Below are 22291 nucleotides of genomic sequence, written 5' to 3'. Positions count from 1 at the left end.
CTCCTTTGCAGAGACTGTGGATACAGGCTAATCTGTCCACATTTCAAACCTGTTGGCCAAAGCTAGTGAGAGGAGCAACCCACTGGCTATGGACAAGAAGCACCATGACTCATTCCCCAAGGATCTGGCCCCACAAAAGAGGCTTCAGGACCACCTGGATCCAAACAGCCAGAGCCGCTAAACTCAAACACAAATCCCGAACTAGCTTGGAAAGAAGAAGCACATGTTTTAACCATTTTCCATTTGGCTTTTAGTTGTTCTTTGACAAAGTGTAACCACTTTAAATAAGAAATATTAACTTCTTTTCCTGTAAAGATTATTTAATTAATTTTCTGAACACCAAAAACAGGATGAGAGGGAAAGAGTGACTTATAAAGGGGAAGATTTAAGTGGCACTTATAAGGTCAAAACAATTCATGTAACTAATGAAACACATTAAATTTCAATCCAACCAGGGATCTCTTTAAATTAAAACACTTTCAGACTTAAGAGCCAAAAAAACCAGCAGCTTGCTCTTCAAGAACCATCCAGTCCATATCATCACCACTTCTGTCCAACCAAATCTAAAATATAAGTATAGTTCTCGCAAATGTGGGCAATTTATTTTATTTTATTTTTTTTGTAAATAAGCATCTTATGTTCTTACTAGAATGTGATAAACTACAAGCATTTCCTAAGACACCCTTCTTCTGACACCAAAGCTATTTACTCAACGAAAGACTAATAAATCTATTTATTCCTTCCAGCTAACCCTAGATTGATCAGGAAATTAATTTTCTGGTAAATTTGATATAAAGGTAAGTCCAGATATAAAGGCCTGCAAAAACTGTACAGTAATTCTAATTTAAGTAGCTCCAAAAACTATACCCAACTAGCTAAACGTCATGTGCCAACTAACAAGTATCGAGATACATCATTCATTGTCTCTTCGGAATATCCTATCACCTGAGATACACACAAACTAACGGGTGACCTCTTGTTGCAACACCTGCTTCACCCATCCTCTTCACCCCTGGGCATTTTCTCCGAATATCTACACTCTGCTCTGTTCCTTTATCTAGAGTAGTAATGGCTCTTATTAACATTATTGCTTTTACTCACATGAATTATTTCATATAATCCTAAAACAGCTCTGTGAAGTGGGCATTTTAATCCCCACTTTCCAAAACAGAAAACCAAAGCACATGGCACTTAAGTGACTTAGCCAAGGTCACAAAGCTGATAAAAGGCAGAAATAAGACAACTAAGATGTCAGATCCATGCACTTATTTCTATTTCTGTATGCTCTACAAAAACTAAAAGGCACAGGAAGGGAGATCTACTCAGTCGTAAAGGAATCCAAAATTCAAAGACGGCAGACTATTTTAAATCACATGTAATTTACTCCTCGATCTATGAATGAACCACCCTTCTCAAGTGATTCTGCAAAATCTAAGCCCTACTTCTCTCATTTTTACTCTACCTTTCCTTCTCTTCAACTCTGCAACACATACACACACACAAACACACACACACACACACACACACACACCAATTACCCATGATCCAGGAACTTAGGTTCTTTAATTCAGCAGCTAAGATTTCTTTTAAATTATTTCAGTGGAGGAACTGAGGTGGACCTCTGGAAGAAATCACAGGTATTTTTTACATCCGTGAGCGCTGGCTGATGTTCCTGTACCACAGTCCCACCACCTATGACCCATTAGCCCACTGACCACACATCCAAAGTCTATGTTGGCCCCACCACTGAGAACACCAGTGAATGAGCAGAAAGGCAAGAAAGGCATTTTCTGGTCTAGATTGAATTTTATAAAACAGGAGAGAGAAACTGAGGCTACTAACAAAAATTGGATTTAATGTGTTTCATTCACTCTTCTTCCTTGGATCCCTATGTTGCTGGATTTTGTGAACACAATGAATGCGGGAAAGCATTTCGATTCCTTGATCTTGTGATCATTCCTGGGGGGGGGGGGGGAATCCTTGAACACAGCAACAACCAAAAAAAGAAAAAAGAAAAAGAAAAAGAAAGAAAGAAAAAGAAAAACCCTCTCACCTGCTACTTCAGATATTTTTAAAATGGGAATAGAAAAACCTCGTCCTTTTTTCCAAGGGTCTAGTGCCTGTACCACATTGTCTCTCATCTATCAGTGTATCCACACACATGGATAAACAGTATGGGACATACAAGTAAGGAAATGCACATTCTAACTTAAACTTCCTTTTTTCCTCTAATAATTTAAAAATAAAATGTAACAGCTTGGATTTTAAATATTTAATCTGGCAAATATAAGAAAAATCATGAACTACAATGTCATATTTGGCAAAGAAAAATTTGGTCGGGTAAAAATATCTGTGTTTTAACATTTTAGAAGGCATTTCCAATATTTTTAAAATAAAATGATTTCACTGCTTCGGAAGAGAACAGAGGTAAAAACTTCTCTATTTTTGCATGCGAGAGCGTCATAAAGAAAGGAAAAAACAATCTTTATAGTTGCTAAAATAAATATTTAATTTCACATACTGGCAAATGTCCCCAAAGAAATACAAACCTCAAATTTACCAATGAATGGTTCACTACTATGCTCTGAAATTTAGCTAAGTCACAAGAGGCTTCCTTCAAGACTAGAAGTTATAACATGGGATATATAAAGGTATAACATGAGTCTCATTTCTTAAAAAATTCTGTTTGACTCCGACAGATTTAGTAGATAGTTTTTTCCAACACAAGACAAGTTTAAGAGGTCAAGTTTCAAAGTCAGTCATTTTAGGACTTAGATAACGTCAACCCAAAGCATAACTAAACTGACCAGTTTTACCATATAGAGTGACAATAAAATATTTTTATTGTAACGGCTGAAAATGTTGAAAAGTAATTATTAAGGAAACCATAAATATAAAAAGCTGAAAAGTCAACCTCAAAAGAGAGGGAAAAAGGAAATGGTGATATGAACAATCATAAAACACGGAAACTGAAAATCTAAGCAGAAGGAATCCAAATCCCTCTAAACGCCTGGATACTATTCCCCACCCCCTGGAGCAAGGAGGGCTGCAAATCTGTCCCCATCACTGTCAGGAAACAAAAGAAAGTCACTTCTACAGCCAGACCATGTCAAACAGAAGACATAGCCACTGTGGAGGGACGCCTTGAATCCACTGGGGTGTAAAGTCAGGGCTGGGGCTTTTTGTCAGCTATTACCATAAAAGAATAAGAGGAAACAGTGACATTACCGCACAATAGAAAGGTCAAACAGCTTGCAGCCATTTCATGACCCAGACAAGTCAAGGTCAAAGGATTCAGGTAGCAACTTAGCCAGGGCATAAGTTACAACACAAATGAATTGTTTTAACACATCAGCTTTGGTCAATTAAACCTAACAAGGCAAGTTGCATCACGTAGCAGGGTTCCTGACACCAAGGCCAGAAGCTGAGACCGACCTCATAAAACAAGGCTTTTAACATAGCATAGCAAATTTAAGGTAATCCATCCAGAAACTGCAGATGTCAGAATAATAAAATACAAGTTGTCCTAAGCAGGAACATTTTTCACACTTTAGAATTCACTAATAGAGGGGTATAGACTTCATATTGACATACTCGTGTTATTAACATGGGCATAAATGTAATCCCCTACTCACATGAATTACAGAATACACCCTATTTCAAATAACTATTTTAACATCTGTACTCATAAGCAGATTTCTCTTCCAAGCTCTACCATTCCTTGCTAAGAGTAGTATATTTCTCCATGCATTTTTCAATTTGATTTTTGAGAAAGTAAGTTTTTAAAAAAATCTTCAGCTTCATGCTGCATCTAAATATATATTAGTGTCACAGTATGAACTGATGTTTTATCAAACGCTTTTGTGTAGTTTTGTGGGAGATACATATATTTTAAAATGCAACGAATGCTTTTTATTAAATTTTCTACTTTGAGACATGGAGGTGAAGCTAACCAGAATTTTAAAACTGCAATATATGTAAAGAAGTTTTTTCTCAAAGGCGATTCTTATATTTTTTTTTTGCACTTGTTTAAACAAATCCCATTTTCAACCGATTTGTGCTCCATCCATAACTTACTACATGCTCTGAACTGCCTTAAAATGGGATTCTGAAAATAAACAACCTCCAGGCAACTCTCAGCTAGTAAAATTACTTCATCCATCACCCCATATTTTCAATTATATAGTCCTTATTCAGAGTTCTTTAATTTGTCTGTGATTCATCAACATTGTCCTGTTTAAAACTATCATCATAAACAGAGAGAATATGTGTATCTAAGTGTTTTATTATAAACAATATATTTATGCACAAGAATAGTTTGCATTCCCCTCTTAGAACACTGCTTGATGTAAATTTTGAGGATTTTTTTTTTTTCTTATATGTATGGCCTTCATTCAGCCTCAAGATCTTTCCACCTCTTTGGTTAATTGATGGCCATTTCTTCCAATTTTCTGAATAATGTAACAACCAAAAAGCCCAAGCATTCAAGATCCATTAGACTCACATCCTGTAACATCCAGCCTGATACAGACTAATCTGCAGACTAATTCTGCAGGCTCCCTCTTCCACTCCACGCACATAACTTTCACAAGTTTCAAAGTTTGATGATTTATTCTCTATGCCAGATCCTAACAACGGAATTCAGTTAAATTAACCACATCACCAAATTAGAGTTCAAGGACCCAAGAATGTACTTTAAAGTGAAGTGACATACCATGTTTCCACAGAAAAAGTGAGCTTGATGGAGAGGAAGCGCCCCGCTTTGCTATGCTTGGCACCAAGGCGTGCTGCTATAACAACCCCTGTTTCCCAAGGTATAACCACTGGTCCCTGAGATTTCTAAAATTATCCCTCCTCCCCACGGATGGAGAGGGAAATAGTTGGAAAACTTTACTTTGAACACGATGGTGGCTGATCATTTTCTTGGACACAGCCCATACCCTGACAAACACCTCAAGCGTCACAAGGTCAACTTTAATCAGCTTCAAACGAGAAAATGCCACCCTTCCAAACAGAAGAGACACTTCCTCCCAAAACCAGTTTCTGAGCCAGGGATCATCCTTGCATTTGGCCATCATTTTCAGATATTTAGTAATTCCCTATTCTAATGAGCATAGCATAGGCTAACACCTGAAGCTTCAAACAAGGAAGGAGGTATTGATTATTACGTCAGTTATCATGGAAGCCACTGGGATGACAGACATGAAAACTTATCTTAACTTTTAAGACTTCCAGAGAATTCTGACTCAGCTTCCCACTGGGTCTCTCCCTCTTTAGGTGCTCAAGTTCCAGCTGGTTGGCGAAAATGGCAAGAGCAAGAGTAACTGGCAAAGAACAGTATTTTAGGCCCACTGGTCTTGTTTTTCACTTCAAATGAGCAGAATGAAAGTTTATGAGGGGACAGACTTGACTAAGTCAAGATATCTTGGATTCGTGTTCCAAATTAGAGTGCCAAATTTAAGAGGGAAAAAAAGTTAATAGAGGATTAAAACTCTAATCTCCTTTTGGCAGTTTCCTCATAAAATCCAAATTTAAGGAAAAACAAGTAAGTAAATAAAAAATCCTACCCAATGTAAAGTACAGTTATGTGTGGATATACTTCTTCTATATGACCTCAGAAAACAGGAACTTTAACGAACTAAAGCAATAGCCACCCTGAATGGCTCCTGCCCAGCTCTGAATCTCCAGGTGCACTCTATATCTGACAGGGAACACCCTTTGGGAGACCTAACCATCATCTCCTGTCACTGCACAGTTCCCCCAAATTGCCATTATTCCTGAACATCATTTTTGTTCTTGTGCATACGGAGTTATTTTACCACAGAAGAGGCATAGTGCACTAAATTTGCAAATCCAAATGCATAATCTAGGGGAATATTTTCTACTACAAAATGTATAGTGCTGTACATTTGGTGACAGGGTATAAGGTGGGCAGGGACACCTAACGCTGTCAGCAGGACATTTTATCAACCTTTGCTGCCTCCAGAAAGTGGATCATTATATACTTTTTAAATATGTGAAAATCATAATTGATGGAATAAATATCTCTCTCTCCCTCTCCTTCTCTCTCTCCCTCTCTCTCTCTCCTCCCCTCCCTTTCTCCTCTCTCTCCTTTCCCCTTGAAAAGTGAGATCATATTAACAGCAATGCAAGAGCTTCGTCTGCCATATCAGAACACAGATGCCAAGCTTTCCCAGCTGGCAAATGGGGCCTTGGAGTTTAACTCTTGAATTGTCCAACATAGCAGTCTTACAGCGGGAACATCATGGCATGGCAGAGAGGGTGAACTTCTGGCCCCCAAGACTGTGTTTTCTTCTTATCAGTGAGAAAATTGCTAAGTATCTTATCTTACAATATATGTTCTCACAAAGGTCTCATTAAGCCTAGGAGCAAGACATGCCAGTAAGAGCCCTTCTTTATCTGGTGAATTGTGTGAGAGCCAGAATGCAAACAAATGTGCACTAGAGTTCATGAGTTCAGTCAAGGACAGGATGCGAGATGGGAAAACTTAACAGTGTTCCCCTAAATCAAACATGCACACAAACGTTATGCTTTCTGCTCGTTTCACAATGTAAGCACAACCAAATCATCCTGGAGAGCAACCTCGATTTAGCAAATGATGAAAGCTTGGTTATCCCCATAAAGGGAAGTGTCTGCAACTGAAGTGAAATTTATTAAAATGTTAAAATATGCTGTCAACTTGCAAACAGTTATCTACTTAAGCTTTTCATTAAAAATAATAATAATAATTGTTACCCCAAAGGATTCTGAAAGTCAGTAACTGAGGGAGGAAAACAGTTCTTACCATTTGCTTCCTCCCTAATGATATGTGACAACCAGGAAGGATTCTATTTCAAAAACAATCACAATGATTACAACTCCCCCGTAAACAAGTCACATTTTTCACGACTTCGAACTGTACTTTAACTATCATAACACCGAACAATAAAACAGCAAAAGTTGCCATCCACAATTTTAAGGGTTCCACGGAACGTCCTCTTTCATGACAGCCATGAACTTTCTTGAGTACTCCAAAACATGTTCAATAAGAGGGCAAAGGACGGTCCAAAAATCAGGTAGGCTGACTTAGTTTAAATTGGGATCTGTTAAATTCAGGACAACAGTAACTCTCTCTCGAGATCTTTAAACTTCCTAGTGCATTGCGACCTTTCTCTTTCTTCACAACCCTTCCCTGCCTCAGAGAAAGCCCAGTCTCCCCCGAGCCCATCCCATCCTGGCTTTTTTCCCCTTCAGACTGGACACAGCATGGCGACCCAAGGCCTCCCCTAGGCCAGACTTCCTTCTGTGTAGCCCTTTGGGTAGAACTGCTAATACTTCTTATTAATTAACGAGATAACGGTGGTTAACCGGAAAGCAATATTAATGCAAACCATCTAAGAAACAGCAACAAAAATTATTTCAGCCTCTTGGGGTCTTTCTGGTGTTAGGGTTCCACATGGAGGTTTCCCCCCTCCTTTTTTTTTTTTTAACATGTATGCTGTTACAAAGGGGAAAAAAAAAGTCCTCTAAACTTGTTACTATTACTATAAAATTTGCAAGCGGGGAAACTAAAGGAACTAAAAATCACCTAAGAAATAAGCAGTGATGTGACTACAAGCCACAGTCAGTCCTAGCAAGCGTATTCCATGTCACTGCCTCCAGCCGGTCCTCTGCCCACTTCTCAGAGCAGCCCCCCACATCTCAGCAAGGTGTGCTGTGCAAGGCCTGCCTGGTTTTTTGTTTTGTTTTGTTTTGCTTTGCTTTGCTTTCATGAAGGTAATAACAAAGACAATATGGGGAACAGGTACCACCTGCCCAAAAATCATTGGACATCTTTAATATCTTTGGGAAAATGGAGGCCACTTTAGAGCTGTTTTTCCCTTTCATCTGTCACCGTCTTAAAAAAAAAAAAACTGAAAAAAAAAAAGGAAGGGTTTTCTATCAGCTAAGGTTTGCTGCAGCAAACAAGCAAGCAGCTTTCATTCAGGGATTGTCAAAAACTTTCCAGTGTGCCCACTGCAATGCGGATGCCAACCAACGAATCAAAGGCATTCAGCAACTAGACAAAGAGGGTCTGATGCCAACCTCGGTGCCACTGGCAACCATTATTGGCATCCAGCACAGTGTCTGCCTTTTTTTTTCCCCCTCGCCTGGCACTTCACAAACAAAATGGCGGTTCTTGTAGCAACGAAACAGCCGAAGCGCAGCCCCCTGAATCAATAACGTCAAGTGATTTTATGGATTTAAGCGCAGGGACTCCCAAATGATATGTATATTTTAGGTAAAGTGGGGGGTAGTATCATTTTATAAATGATTCTATTGAACATGACCCTTGCCTAAATGTAGAGAAATAGAAAAATGGACTAAATTGCGGTCAACCAGACTCTAGGCATAGAAGAGGCTGAATAACAAAGAGATTTAGCTTTAAAGGAAATCCTGCCCTGCGGCCATGGGATGCAAAAGTCTAATGAACTATGTATCAAAAATGATTTCAAAATGCATACGTTCTCCCCAAAACCATATCAGATGCAGATGGAGCACTAGAGCCAAAGCTCTAGTAACTCTTTCCACATTTCAAAAAAAAAAAAAAAAAAAAAGATGAGGCTGAAACTGCTGGGCATGAAAAAAAAAAGTGTGGGTTGAACCAAAAGAAAAAGAGGGAAAAAGCATAGGAAGTTGGTCAACAATGAACTTTATTATTTGTTGGTCCTTATTTCATCCTCCAGAAGAGATGCAGTTTGTGATCTTGTATAAATAACCAAGAGGACTATTGACATTTCTAGATCTGGAAATTGTCAATATATTGTAACATCACTCCACACTGCAATGCGGATGCCAACTAACAAATCACAGGCATCCTGAGCTAAACAAAGAGGGTCTGATGCCAATCCTGGTGCCAGTGGCAACCATCTTTGGCATTCTCTCTGTTCTTTCTCGTGTTTTCCTCCCAGTCGTTTAGAAATGGGGAAAGAAAGAAAAAAGAGGGGAAAGGTAATTCTGTTGCTCATTCTGTTGCAACCCTTTTTCCTTTCGGATTTTTCTTTCATGTTTTTCTTTATACTTCTTTACCTGATTAATAAAACTGACCTAAGTGGATTTTCATATACTTTGAGGAGAAATAAAAACTCATGATGGAAGATATACAGCCCGCTGACTGACTACAGACCTATCTTTTTAAATGCCTTCTTTAATCAACTGCACTGCAAAACAACATAATTAGCCTACATGTGACCCCCCCGACAAAGACAGAAGTTTTGAAAAAGGGAAAATACAAAAGCTTCCTGATGCAAAAAAAAAAAAAAAAAGCCAACAGATGTTAAGAAGAGACGATTCACTCACAGGTAGCAGAAGGTACAAGTTAGATGCACAGTGTCAAACAATGAAAGGTTTTTAAAAGAGAGACTCGAAACAACAACAAAATCAATGTTTTCTCTGAAAATGTGGTCTCCAAGAGTTTCTTAAAACTTTGATTATCATGACCGATGGTGCAATGCAGAAGGCATTTATGCATTTTTCTTTCTTCAATCTATCTTCACAAATCTAAAGGATATGTTCTTTATTGTCAGTTCATCAACCAAGAGAGTTGGCTGCCTGCCCCAGGAGTGAATGTACATGCGTGCACACCTCAAGGACTAGCCTTTAAGCAAGTTAAAACACAAGCAGTACTGAGGTGCTTGCAAATCTTTCCTCTCTGCACTAAAAAGTTACATGACCCACTTTTTAAAACTTTACTTCCAGCCTTGACTTTCACAACAGAGTTACAACACGTTTACAGTCAATCCAACACATGTACACAGCCCACCTTAAAATGTCACCTCCTAGACAGCTGTCCATCAAATTAAGTGTCATGTGTCAATGAGCTTTTATTTCAGGACACACAGGGCAAAAACATATTTTTCCCCAAACCGTCACTATTTGGGCTTTAATTTTTAGGTGCATATAAAGAGTAAATGCAGTCCTTCGTGTAAAAAACAATATTTCCAAATGTATGACAATGAGCACCATTAACGAAAATCAAAGTAGCTATTTTCAAATGAAATTTAAGCTGATTTCTAAAACTATACAGGAAATATAAAGACAAAGAGCACATAGTAAGTACTTAGATTTCTCAGTCAAAAGAGTAATTCTGATATCTTATTTTTTTGGATGATGATAAGGTTCATACCATTTACTAAATCCCACATTTATAAAACGACCATCAGATAACCGTCTGCCACCTGGCTGTCTGCAGGCCATTTTCCCTACCACCAGGCCAAGTTAAGAAATGACCCACCATCTATGGCAGATCAAGCTACAGTCCACTTTGGTAGGTTGTTTTTTTTGAATGTTTTACTATGGACTGTTGCTAATACAAGGACATCTACATGCCAACACATTTATTCGAAGAGAAGAAATACTCATCTCCTTAAGGAAAACATATTAAGATAAATAAAAATAATAAAAATACTTCATGAATTTAAAAAACACTCAGCAAAAAACACCACCTATTTTTTAATTATTCCGGCAATATGTATACCACCCTCTTTATCAAGTATTTTTTTTAAATAGGTATGGTATGCGGTTTCTGCATTCTTTTTGAGATTTATTCTAAACCAGTGTAACCAGTCCACTTTCTGTTTTTGTTCTGTAAGGAGAGCTGCGACTTTTCCCCTCGGTAAGTTTTATGAATTTACATTCAAGTAAACGAACAATATTAAGTGTTTCCAAGTCACTCTGGGAAAATATCAGACAATAACTTATTTAAACAAGAACTATAATCCATTGAATCTACAGCGAATATTACACAATCAGAAGTAGGTGTTGATAGAAATATTTAAATTAAATTAATCTAGGTCTACATAAGATATACTTTCTGATACTGGCTATCTTAAGCATTCTGTAATAGGAAATGCTTATTCTGTTTTTCAGTGCAACAGCACTAGATGCGTGAACAAAGTTCATCTACCTCGTTAGTTAGGAGGCTAGTACAAAGATTATTAAAGAACGGTCTGACTACTCATAAATCAAGTTACATTTTCAAACTGGGAAAAGATGACTAGATGTAAAGAACGTAGCCAAGGACAAAAAGTGAAGTGTACTAAACTATAATTTTCAGACAACTGTGTGTCTTTGAAAAAGTACTATCTCAAAGACATTCAAAAACGCATTGAATGTCTCTTTGTGGTCTTTCTTTAAATATCCATGCCTATCCAGGTAGGAAAGCTCCACATCTGTTTCCATGGCTTGCACATGGCAGTGGACAGCGAGTGGAAGAGGACACGACACTCTCCCCAGAGCAAGGGACCAGATCTAGGGACTTCCAGGACCTAGATATCTAACCCAAGCCAGGTATTCCGCGTGTGGGGTCTGCAGGCAGTGTGTGCCGGGCTAGAAGAAAGAACAATCTGCTCCTACCTTGTTCCTGCACGTAGTATGCCAAAAACAAATCAAGCTCCTTAACTGATACTGTGATATGATGTGGCTGGACACAAAGTGCTGGGTTTGTGCAATGTGGGGATTTCATGAGCCGCTCTCCATCGGTACTTTCCAAGGGGATGCCTTTGAACAGGATCACCATGACTAGATCCAGACGCCAGACTTTGTCTGCCTGTCGCAGGCAGTCGATTCTCCTAATCTTACCCTTCTGGTCGGGATTGGATAAGACACAGCACGGGTGCTTCTTGCCAGTCACGGTGAGCACAAAGTCCTCTCGGTACTCCTGGCGGATATCTTTGCGCAGTTTGGCCAGGAGCCTGGATGCCCACTTCTGTTTGATTTCAGGCTTTTCGCTGAGAAGCTCATCTTTGACTGCTCTTTCTTCATCCTTTGACATTCGCTTCTCGTGCTTTTTAAAGTACTTGCGTTTCCGAGCCTGCAGGTTGAACCAAGTATAGGCGATTGCACGGACATGTGGAAGTAGTGCCTCGATGAACGGGTGAAATTCATCCTGTGGAAGATGAGGGGGGAAAAGAAGACATACATCGTCAGTTTAGTGTTTTTTGGTTTTTGGTTTTTTTTAAGGCTCAAAAAAAAATCAGATCACAACCCATGCCCAATTGGTACAAAAAGTTATGCATAAAAATAACATTCTTTTCTTATTTATAATTATCAAAATAGCAAAACCAGAGTAAAATAGTGTATGCCAAGCTTCCCCTTTTCCACCAAAACTCACAGGTTGATTCTCCCTCCTAAAAAGAAAATAAGGTTTATATTTGTATTTCCAGCCTGGCCCCATCCCCCTCATTCCCACGATGCATTCTACAATCTTTAAAACATAAGCAACCAAGGTTTAATTCAATATTTAAATATTGATTGACCAACTAACAGTAAGCAGTACCATTTTACAAAGAACACAGTAAGCTTTTTTTTTTTTTTTTTTTAAATCGGAGCAGAGCTGTTCAGAAGGCAGGAGCGATGCCACAGTTCATTTCTCTTCTCTGTGGCACAGAAACACAAAGCATATAGATGCTCAGTGTAATGCCACACAGTTCCCGCTTTTGGAGCATGCTCTCAGCAAGAGGCTGCTGGTGGCACAAAGAGCATGCGCCATTAAACTTGATCCATTTTCTTATCAAACGTCCAACATTCCAACACTGAAACAGCACCATTCCAAGAGAGGTAACTAGAGAAACTGGTATACAGTGAGGGAAAGTAGGCAAAGGACACAGCTTGTCGTATCAGTGTCCTGAACAGAAGGTTTCCATACTTTGAGCAGCACATTCCCTCCCTCCACCAGCAATGCTGGCCCTCAACACACACATACACACACACACACACACACACGCACACTCATCCTCGCATGCTCCTACTCTCTCACAGACACACACTCTTGCGTTTTCAAATAAAAGTTTCTAAAGTTGAAAACACAATTGACACGGGTGTTCTTCTGGCAGCTTTCCTATAGAGTCTGAAGCCCCACAGAGTCAGTTAATTTGTTAACCGATCACATGAGTATGGCAATTATTCTAAACCCCTTAAAAATCAATCTGAGGTGAACAATGAAAAATGGCAACTTGGCACCAACTTTACATTCTTTGTATCTCTGCATTCGATGGCAGGGTGACATCAGGAGTGCACCGCTGGTCACTCACTGCTTTTGTGGAATCAATACAATTCATTTGCTACGCATCTGAATTCTCCGACAGGACAGTGGGTGCCCGTAGGCATAGGCTTGGGAATCTGCATTGTGGAGGGATCCTGTCTTGTGAATTAAGTGGTTTACCTTAGGGTCCTGTGTTTTGCCTGCCTGTTTCACCTAAGCCTTTTTTAAGGGAGGGAGGCGGGCACAAGTGGCAGACAGTCTGCACCTACAGTTATTTCAAGTGACTTCCCAAAGCAGTCAGTGTTTCATTACTTCCTGCCGTAGGTAAACCCTATCTCATAAGCTCAGGCCTATTACTGTTCTGAGAAAGAGCTTAACATTCAGCGTGTGCACACTGTATCCGGGCAATAAGGCCAGATCTGAAACAAATGAGAACTTCCATTCTGGCTACTTTTTCTGGTCCCTACACTGTCGCCCCAACCACAAAATAACTTTCTCTCACTGTTTATATCCCAAACTAGAATTCACATCCTAGGGCTGGTCACCCTGAACTACACGGAATAAATTCTATTTAATCAGCAGACAATGAATTCTGTCAGGTAGAAATTATGAAAGTACAAACTAATGACACAGTAACAAAGACGCCCCCAAACTCCCACAGAGTTATGAATTCATTTTTAAGATGAACTCAAAGTTTCAATGCTAAGGGCTGCGGCACATTGGCAGTTTGCAGTTCAGATCTGGAAGAGGTGTACATCCCACCCAATCAATAATGCAGTTATCAAGTGTTTTAACATATTGCCGTAAATTGTTCCTAGAGCAGAGTAAGTCTAAATCAAAATTTTATAACAATACAGAAAGCAGATGATTACATCACAGCATGAGGCATAACCAAATGCCATAGAGGAAATCATTAAACCGATCAGTAGTTTCCAGCAGAGATTTGAACAATTCAGTTACTATGCGAGCACATTAAACTAGGCCATGGAAAGAGTTAAACCACAATCTGTTCTTTGTGTGGGAAGGCGGCCCTGCTCACAGCAACCACAGCCCATGATAAGACCTCCCTATCTTCATACACTTTCTGATGCCATGCTTTCAGCATTCACTGTAACTACAAAAAACTTTGTTTATCCCCCTAAGAAATATATGCAAAGGGAAACCCTGCTCAAGGAAGCATGGACTCAAACATGCTTTGGGAATTCACTTCCTATAAGCTGACTTTTACTATGATTTATTGATATGATTTTAAAACATACATATACATTCACAAACTAAAAACTTGAGGTGTAAAGAGTACGTGGGGGTGAAGAGAGTTTTGTCTCACTTTACCCTTGTGATACTTTTAAAAATGCAATATCATTTTAACAGATATTAAGCAATGCCCCAACTCTTAAGTACTTACGTCCTTAAGTACTATGTTCAGTAACATTTTATTTTCTTATAAAGATATCAAACATACTTTTGATTAAACGTGTTTGAGTTTCCAATCATCTATCACGTAACAAATCCCAAAATTTTAATTACTTATTTTAAACAATCAAAATGCAAGTGTGAAGACTGAATTTGGAATTTCTTAGCAACTGCACACAAAATGATGTTTTTTAAGGTTGCCTTGAGTTTGTTGCCAATGCTGCCAAGTAATGTTTTGAAACATACTTTCTTCCTATTGATAAATAGAAGAGACAAACTTTCTTAGTCCACCTTTGCCTTGTAAATATCTTTCAGGGATCTACTATATGTGGATGTCTTTCAACTGAAACATTTACTTTTGACATATGGAGATACATCCTCAAAAATGATAAGTAGTGGTTTTCCATTAAGTCATATATATTTCTGTATTAACATGCCGAGTGATTGTTTTCTAATGCTGAGTTATATTTTTAGTGATTTTGAATGACATGAATATGGAACACAGTAATTTGCCTTTATCCAAAAAAAGTGATGAAGGCATTCAAATGTTCTGACTAAAGGTTTATCACAATAATACTTTAAACAACAATGAAAATTATTTAAGAAAGCAAACCATATAAATTATCTAAGACCTAATGGCTCTATACGAAGGTAATATGCCATCTTGCTCTTTCAGAATTTTTGTTAAAACACACTGGCATTCAGTAATTTTCTTTTTAAACTTCCTTTAGTTGAACTAAATTGACTAACCTAGTTACAAATTTCAAATATAAAAGTAAACAGTCTTATTTCCACTGGAAATATTTATTTTTCTTCAGAGAAACAATGGTCTCCATGAAAGGGATGGAAAATTAGACCAATATAGAGGTGGAAGAGTAAATACTAGAAGTTCTTGGAGCACTGCTGTATAACAATTAACCATTTTTTAAAACATACCTAAAGAACTTAAAAGACAATGAAAGAAAAAAAAAAATCCAGTGCAATCATTCCAAGTGAAAGCTATATTATTAAGGGTTTACATTATTTTTAGAAAAAGCAAAATGAAATTATATATGCTGGTTCTTAATTTTCTTCTACATCTGATTTACACTGATGCACAAATACAGATTTTTATCCATGTACTGATACTTTTGAAAAACACTTTGATAACTATCAACTTTAACTGTAGCTCCTTTTGAGAGTCTTTCTAAAACCTAAATATCTTATTGCAACAACTGAAACAATTTGTAAAGTTTTCAACCAATTAAGAATATTTCTCTATTTTTTACTTACATATCTAAAAAATGCTTTGCTACAGCTATTAGGTTCTTGTAACACAAAACTAAACTACTAGTCTGATATAAAAGTAACACAGTTAATGTGTCCTTACTTTTGCAACACCTTACACTACCTATAATGTCACATAGTTATTAAAGTGAGAATTCTACAGCTAAAATTTCTTCTCTGGTTTAGGCCTTAAATCCCCAAAACAGTTTCAATATGTCAGCCTGGACCTACATTATTAAAACAGTAGAGAATATTAGTCATCATGAATTAAGTATGTATCCCTGAATATTAATGTGGTAGCTGAATGACTACGCTATATATGCTCCTAATATTCCATACGTTACTATGCTACAATAGTATTTTTAACTTACACAAATTTAAATAAAGCTAGTGACTTTTCAATCCCTATTTAGAAGAAACCAAAAATGTAATGTAATCGCCAACAATGTTTTTGAAAAGCCGATACTAGAAATATTAAAAAAAAATCCTTTACAGGTGAGAGTAAATGGTGCAGCACTTTGTAAGTGAAAAGCTTATCTCAATTTGTTTTATTTGAACTATGTCTCAATAACATAAAAATCACATCAAATGGATGTGGTTTACCAGAAAGAGGTGAAAAAAATCCTGCTGGTGGGTAATATGAAAGGTAACTTTTGCAACTGAAGACAATTCGTTATACCTGAAACACTTTCATCATATTTATTGGCCATTATTCACAGCGTTAAAAATACAAATAGCTCAGCAACTCATTTTTCCAGTTTTGTTAAATTAAAGTGCACGTTTACTTACGGAAAATAGCCATATCTAAGTTAATCATACTCAGATGCCAAACAAAATATAAACAATAAAAAATGTGTCAGCCAAAAAGCTACAGGACTGTATCCAATCACTGAATAAGCCTTATCATTGTTTTCATCTTCATTCACAATTTATGAATGCCTCAGTCCTTTTGAATCACAATGGCTTCTAATTGTCATACAATTGAAATCTTAATCATTTGTCCTTTATAAAAGTGCATCAGCATGATACTGGATTTTTTAAAAATTGTAACACACCTAAGACTAGGCAGCACTTCTTTAACTGTTTAGTTTTGAAGCCAATGTCAAAGGAAATGGTTATCAATTACTAATCATGACAAATTTCCCTAAAAGCTGAAATCAACTGTCCCCCACCTTTAGAGGTTTAAAATACTGCTTCAAATAACAAGTCTGGGCTAAGATATTTAGTCAGTTCATCAGTTGATTAGTTAGCTGGGTAACGATGGAAGCTGCCCCCAGGTAAGACTATTAGGTGTCGCCACTTCTCCGTTTGACCAACTGGTTTAAAATTGTATAAACTGTGTTCTTATAAAAGTCTAAAGCCAGTATTTTATTTCATAACACAGTTCCTAAAGTCTAAGGACAAATTTCAAAGTGAAAAAAATTTTAAAGGATCTTATTTTTCCAGCATTACTTCTACCTTACGATCTACTCCCAAATATCGTTAAATGAACAGGTCTGCACAAAATGAGCATTTCTTAAAAGTCCTTAACTTTCACCACAACCAACTCGAGTCAACGTAAAGATCGCCCTGATGGTGTGGTCCCTAGAAACCTCAAAATGCGGATCGCAATGCACCAGAGTTTCAGATCCCCAAATTAAGCAAAGGAGTGGGTCGCAGGACCACGACCTCGGACTCTCTTCGTCGAATGCCCACTGCCTTCAGCGGGAGTCCAGAGGCGCCCACAACTAGTGCTGGAGTCCCCTCGCCCAAGTTCACCAGTTGTTTTTGAGAGCTCAGTGTCCCCCTAAAGTTCCTCTAAAGCCAGAGTCCGTCTCGGCGCGCAAGTGACCGAGAAGGGCATCGGGCACCCTGGGCAGGGGCGCAGCAGGCATTCGGGGGGCCGCAGGGGGCGAGCGCTCGCCGGCCTGGGCCCTGCCCACCCCCGGCGGCCTCACCCGGCCCAACCGCCCTGGCAGCTCGCAGTCGTCTGCTCTCAGTGCCCAGGGCGCCGGGACGGGCACGCGCGGTGACCGTGGGCGAGGGACCGTGCGCTGAGTCCCACGCCGCCCTGCAAACCCCACCGCAACTCCCGGCTGCTTCTTCTGCGGGGGACCGGGGTGTGCGGAGATCAACTAGAGCCATTAATAGTCCGCAGACGATAGCAACAAAACAAAACAAAGGCATTTCGGGCTAGAGAGAAAGCTCGAGAGAGCGACCGAGACATGTACCTGAGTGAGACAGATGGGAGAATACATCATGACTTCGCCTTAAAAACGCACTTTCCCGGAGATGCCCAAGAAAATCTTCAAAAAGCAAGAATTTCATCTATTCATTTTACAGTCATCTGAGCCTCGCGATGCGATCAATCAGGACCGGGCTCTGCGCTGGATCACCGCAACTTCACAACAAACCCAGTCCTCCTTAAATAGCCAAAGATTCAAGTTCACTCGGCGTGCTAGATTTCCCGGGTTGAAATCCAATCTACACTTTTAACCCTCCTGCAGTCCGAGCGCGCTGGCCGTGCTCGCCGAGGCCGCCGCCGCCGCCGCCGCCGGTGTTGGCTGCTTTTCGCCCGGGTTTGGGGATTTGTTTTCTGTTTTGCAGTTGTTGTTGTTGTTGGGGGCTAGGGGGTGCACGAAGGTTCGGTGTGGGTTGGATTGGGGTAGTAGGTGGTGGTGAAATGCTTTTTTAAAAAAGGCGGGGAGGGGGGCGTAGGAGAGAGGGCGGGAGGGAGAGCGAGGAAAATGTGTCACCGCGCTGGGAAAGTTCAAGGTTACAGCCCGGAGCACTGCGGCAGGATCCCGGAGTGGTGATCGCAGGCGAAACTTTGCCGCGAGCCGACCATGTGTGTGCGCGAGGGGGAGCGTGAGCGAGTGCGCGCGGGTGGCGGGGCGCGCGCGGGAGAGGGCCTGGGTGGGGGCGGGGTGGGGTGGGGGAGCCTGGAGAGGCCGGGGTGAGGGAGGGGGCGCGAGCGCAGGTCTCCCGAGCGGAAGAAGCTCGCGGCGCGCGGTCCCCGGCTGCAGCCGCCCGCGCAGGCTCCTCCACGCCCGCCCGCCGGCCCGCCCGCCTCGCCCCGCGTCTGACCCGGCTGAGCGAGGAGGCTGCTGCTGCTGCCGCTGCCCAGAGCCCAGGGGGATCGGAACGCGCTCCTGAAAAATCCCAAACGATAAATCCCGCTCTCCCGTTCGGCTGCAAACTCCTCTCTTTTCTGCTCTGGGCTCTTTTTTCCCCTCCCTCTCTCGCTTTCTTTCGTTGCAAAACTTGGAAGTTGAAAAATTCACCGGTTCCACCCTCTGGACCCCGCTCGAGCTCTCTCCAAATCAGACTTAAGGATTGTTTTATTATTTAATTACACAATCATCGCTTTACTCCTCCTCCTGCAAACGCGCATTCCTTTTGCACCAGCCTCTCCACACCCCCCGCCCCCCACCTTCCTCCTCCTCCTCCACTAGCTTCTCTCTCTCTCTCTCTCTCTCTCTCTCTCTCTCTCTCTCTCTCTCTGTCCCCCCCTCTCTCGTTTAAGGTCTCATTCCAGTTCAACAGAACCACTTTTTTTTTCTCTTTTAATAGATTTTCTTTCGCCCTTTGGACGAAGAAGTCCCGCACCCCACCACCATCATACGTACACACCCCCGAAAACCCGCCCTGGAAGAGCTATTTCGGTGCTCGCTGCGCACTCTTTAAGCCGCGGGAACCTCCAAGTGGAAGAAACACTGAGCCGGACTGGGCCCGAGAAAGGAACGAATGGAAAATTCCCTCACACCCTGGCCGCCCCGGGGCCCGGGCTGGGGCGCCGACTCTCGCACCCCGGGCGGGCGCGGTATGCCAAGCCCGCTGGCTAAAGGGAGGAGGGGGAGGTCGGGGAGGCGGGGGCCTGAGTGAACTTGGGCTCAAGTAGTTGGGGCGCGCCGGCATGGTTGGGGGCGGGGCCCTCTGGGGGTCTCCCCAGCGCAGGCCCGCGCCCCAGAGCAGCTCCGCAGGAGCAGCGCGCCTCGCCGCGGTTTGCCGCCCTCCCTGGGGGGGTGCCTGGTGCACGTGGCCTCGCTCGGAGCGGGAGGACTGAGCCGAACCGCCGCCACCGCTGCCTCCAGCTCCCGCCTCCTCCTCCTCCTGCTAGTCCTCCTCCTCCTCCTGCAACCCGCTCAGCACTCCTCCAGCAGCCCCTTTGGCTCTCTCCCAATCCCCACCTCCCCGCGGCCCGGGGCGCCGGCGGAAAGCGGCTCCCGCCCTGCTAGGGTGCAGGCAGGGCGGGGCCGCGGCGCACCCGGGGCTGCGGGGCGGCCGGGCGCGCGCACGCGCGCGAGCCGGGTGCGTGTGCCGCTACAAGCCCTGCAGAGGCGGCCGTGCCCGCCTTGCTCCCGCGCGGGGCCCTGCCCCCACCCCGCTCAGAGCGGCGGGCCCCGTGTGAATGAACTTGATTTCGGAGGTTTGGAGGCCGGCGGTTTGTCTTGCACTCTTTCTGCGCGCGCGCACACACACACACACACACACTCACTCGCTCACTCATATACACACCCCACCCCCCACATTCCGGTTTTCGGCTCGGGGTGGGTGGGGAAGAGGTGGATGCAAAGGCTGGGCAGACAATGGGTAGAGGAAAAGTGAGTGCCAGGGGCTCCGTGTCTACCTAGCCCGGGGCTGCGAATGGGACCTGACAACCTAGCCCCGGGGCGGGGCCTCCCCCGCCTCCGGCTGTGTTCTGGGGCCGTTTCGAGTCTCTCCTCTGATTCTTCTTTCCTCTTTTCCCCGCTTCCCCTACCTCGATTTTTTTTCCCTCAACTTTCTCCTCTCTCAGTCTCTCCGGTTCCTGCCCACCGCCTCCTCCCCTTCACTCCCCACCCCCACAGCCGACCTGAAGGAACCAGTGACTTTTTCCTTCACCAAGTGGGAGTTATCCACATCAAGCATTTCACAACGACACATCAAGAAAAGTAGGCAGGTTCAAGTCAACCATGAAATGGTCACTTTTTAACCCCGTCCTGTCCTCATTAGGGAAATGCTCAAACACAGTCCGTTTTCAAAGAGCGCTCTTAATGAGGCAAGCCTGCCAAGTCTACCAGCTGCAGCCCCCGTAAACCAAGAGCCCTAAGAAAAAAGGCGCTGGGGAAGGAGGGGGAGTTGAGGAGGCCGGGGAGCGGGGGGCGGGCATTGGATCTGGGAAGACAGGTAAAGTCGGGGAAATTTAGAGAACTCCCCCGGAGTTAACCCTGTAGGGCACACACCGCTGGAAGCGGCCCGCCCTGTTCCCCTAGAGGCAAATCTTCTAGTCAGGGCTCTGACAATGTTAATTTCCTTTGTGTGGGTCATTTCTTCTTTTTGAAAAGCCAGGATAAAGTTGACAGTCTTTATAGAGGAAAGAAATTAGGTGACAGTCTGGGTTAATCCAAATACTCATTACTCTCAGAAATTTTTAGGCGTTATCCTAGATTTAAAAAAAAAAAAGTCCACTAAGCATCACTTTGTATTTCACAATATACTGCATCCCTTTTCTCACCCTCTGACCGACCGGAGTCTGAGGGGAAGGGGGCGGGGAAGCGCTACTGATCATACCAGCTTTAACTACTGGAGTTTCTCTTTGAACAAATATTCAATTTAATCGGAGTTAATTTACCATAAAAGACATTCCCCTTGGCACGAATGCACTCCTGTCCTTGAACACACCTCTTTGAATGCCTGGACTCTTACAGAAGCCATTATTTCGGGGTCTCTTTAAAAATCAAGAGCCCATCTCTCTCTTTCTCTCCCTCCCTCCCTTCTTCCCTCCCTCCTCACCACAACACCCCCAGTGAAATCCTGGCACCCTGAGAGTGCTCAGTTCAGCCAGAGATCCCAGAACCAGCCGCTGTCCCCTGGCAAGAGAGGCCCAGTGCTGAGCCCTAGGCAAGTGTCTGCAGAAAGCGCTTTCCCTCCTCCCTAACAAGTTTCCCTTACCAACAGAAAACCGCTTCCTTTTGCCACCAAAACTAGGTTGCATCCAAAAGTTTCTCACAAGCTTAAAGAAAAATGAGAAATTGTCAACTCTTACGCTGAAGAACCCACAAAAATGCAGCAGCGCCAGGGGTGAAGAAGCAGCAACAGACCCAGGTAAGACCCAGGGGCCTCCCAGGCCTGTCACTGAGGGGTTCAAATCTCTCCATGTTTGTAGGGCACTTACACTTGGGGCACAGTTGGGTGGGCATGGAGGATGCTTGGGAATCTGGGCTTTTGATTTGTTTCCAAGAAAAAGGAAAGAAAGGAATTATGGTGAGGTAGGGGGAGACTAAAGGGGAGGAAAGAATTAGCAACGGACGACGTCCGGAGTGGCTTTCTATGAGCAGGGTGCTAAGTTTATAGGGCTTTGACTGTCCTGTCAGGCCTTGGAGCCATGGACAGGATGGCTGATGCCCCTTACCCCTTTCCCCCAGAACACTGCTTCTTATGCAGCCAATGCCAAGATCACTGCAAGCTTCCCAAGATGAAATCTAAGAGAGCATTTTGTAAAGAGGGACTGATGGATTTGGGTGTAACATCTGCCTTCTCTCAGCACAGCACTTCACTATCTGTGGTTTGAAAAATACTGATCTTTTAAACCCCAGGTAGAAGAGTCAAGAGGAGGAAGTAGGAAAGTAC

General features: G+C 42.2%; 1 protein-coding gene across 7 annotated transcripts in view; it reads right to left on the bottom strand.

Moving 5' to 3' along the window:
- NFIB (nuclear factor I B) overlaps nt 1-19025 on the bottom strand; it is a 239712-nt gene extending 220687 nt beyond the window's left edge. For 2 of the 7 annotated variants that reach the window (XM_047767633.1, XM_047767632.1), the window contains exons 1-2: nt 17911-18128; nt 11395-11926 (exon numbers count right to left, since the gene is read on the bottom strand). In XM_047767633.1, coding sequence (XP_047623589.1) covers nt 11395-11926; nt 17911-17940 — 562 coding nt within the window. In that variant the 5' untranslated portion in view covers nt 17941-18128. Of the gene's footprint in view, nt 1-11394; nt 11927-17910 lie in introns of all 7 variants that reach the window. The other 5 variants (XM_047767631.1, XM_047767638.1, XM_047767635.1 and 2 more) reach the window with 5 other exon arrangements.
- Nucleotides 19026-22291: the final 3266 nt, after the last annotated feature.

Source organism: Phacochoerus africanus, chromosome 2, assembly GCF_016906955.1.
Source record: "Phacochoerus africanus isolate WHEZ1 chromosome 2, ROS_Pafr_v1, whole genome shotgun sequence".
Lineage (NCBI taxonomy): Eukaryota > Metazoa > Chordata > Mammalia > Artiodactyla > Suidae > Phacochoerus > Phacochoerus africanus.
Note: the sequence above shows the minus strand (reverse complement) of the source record. Positions and strands in the feature narration are given on the sequence as shown.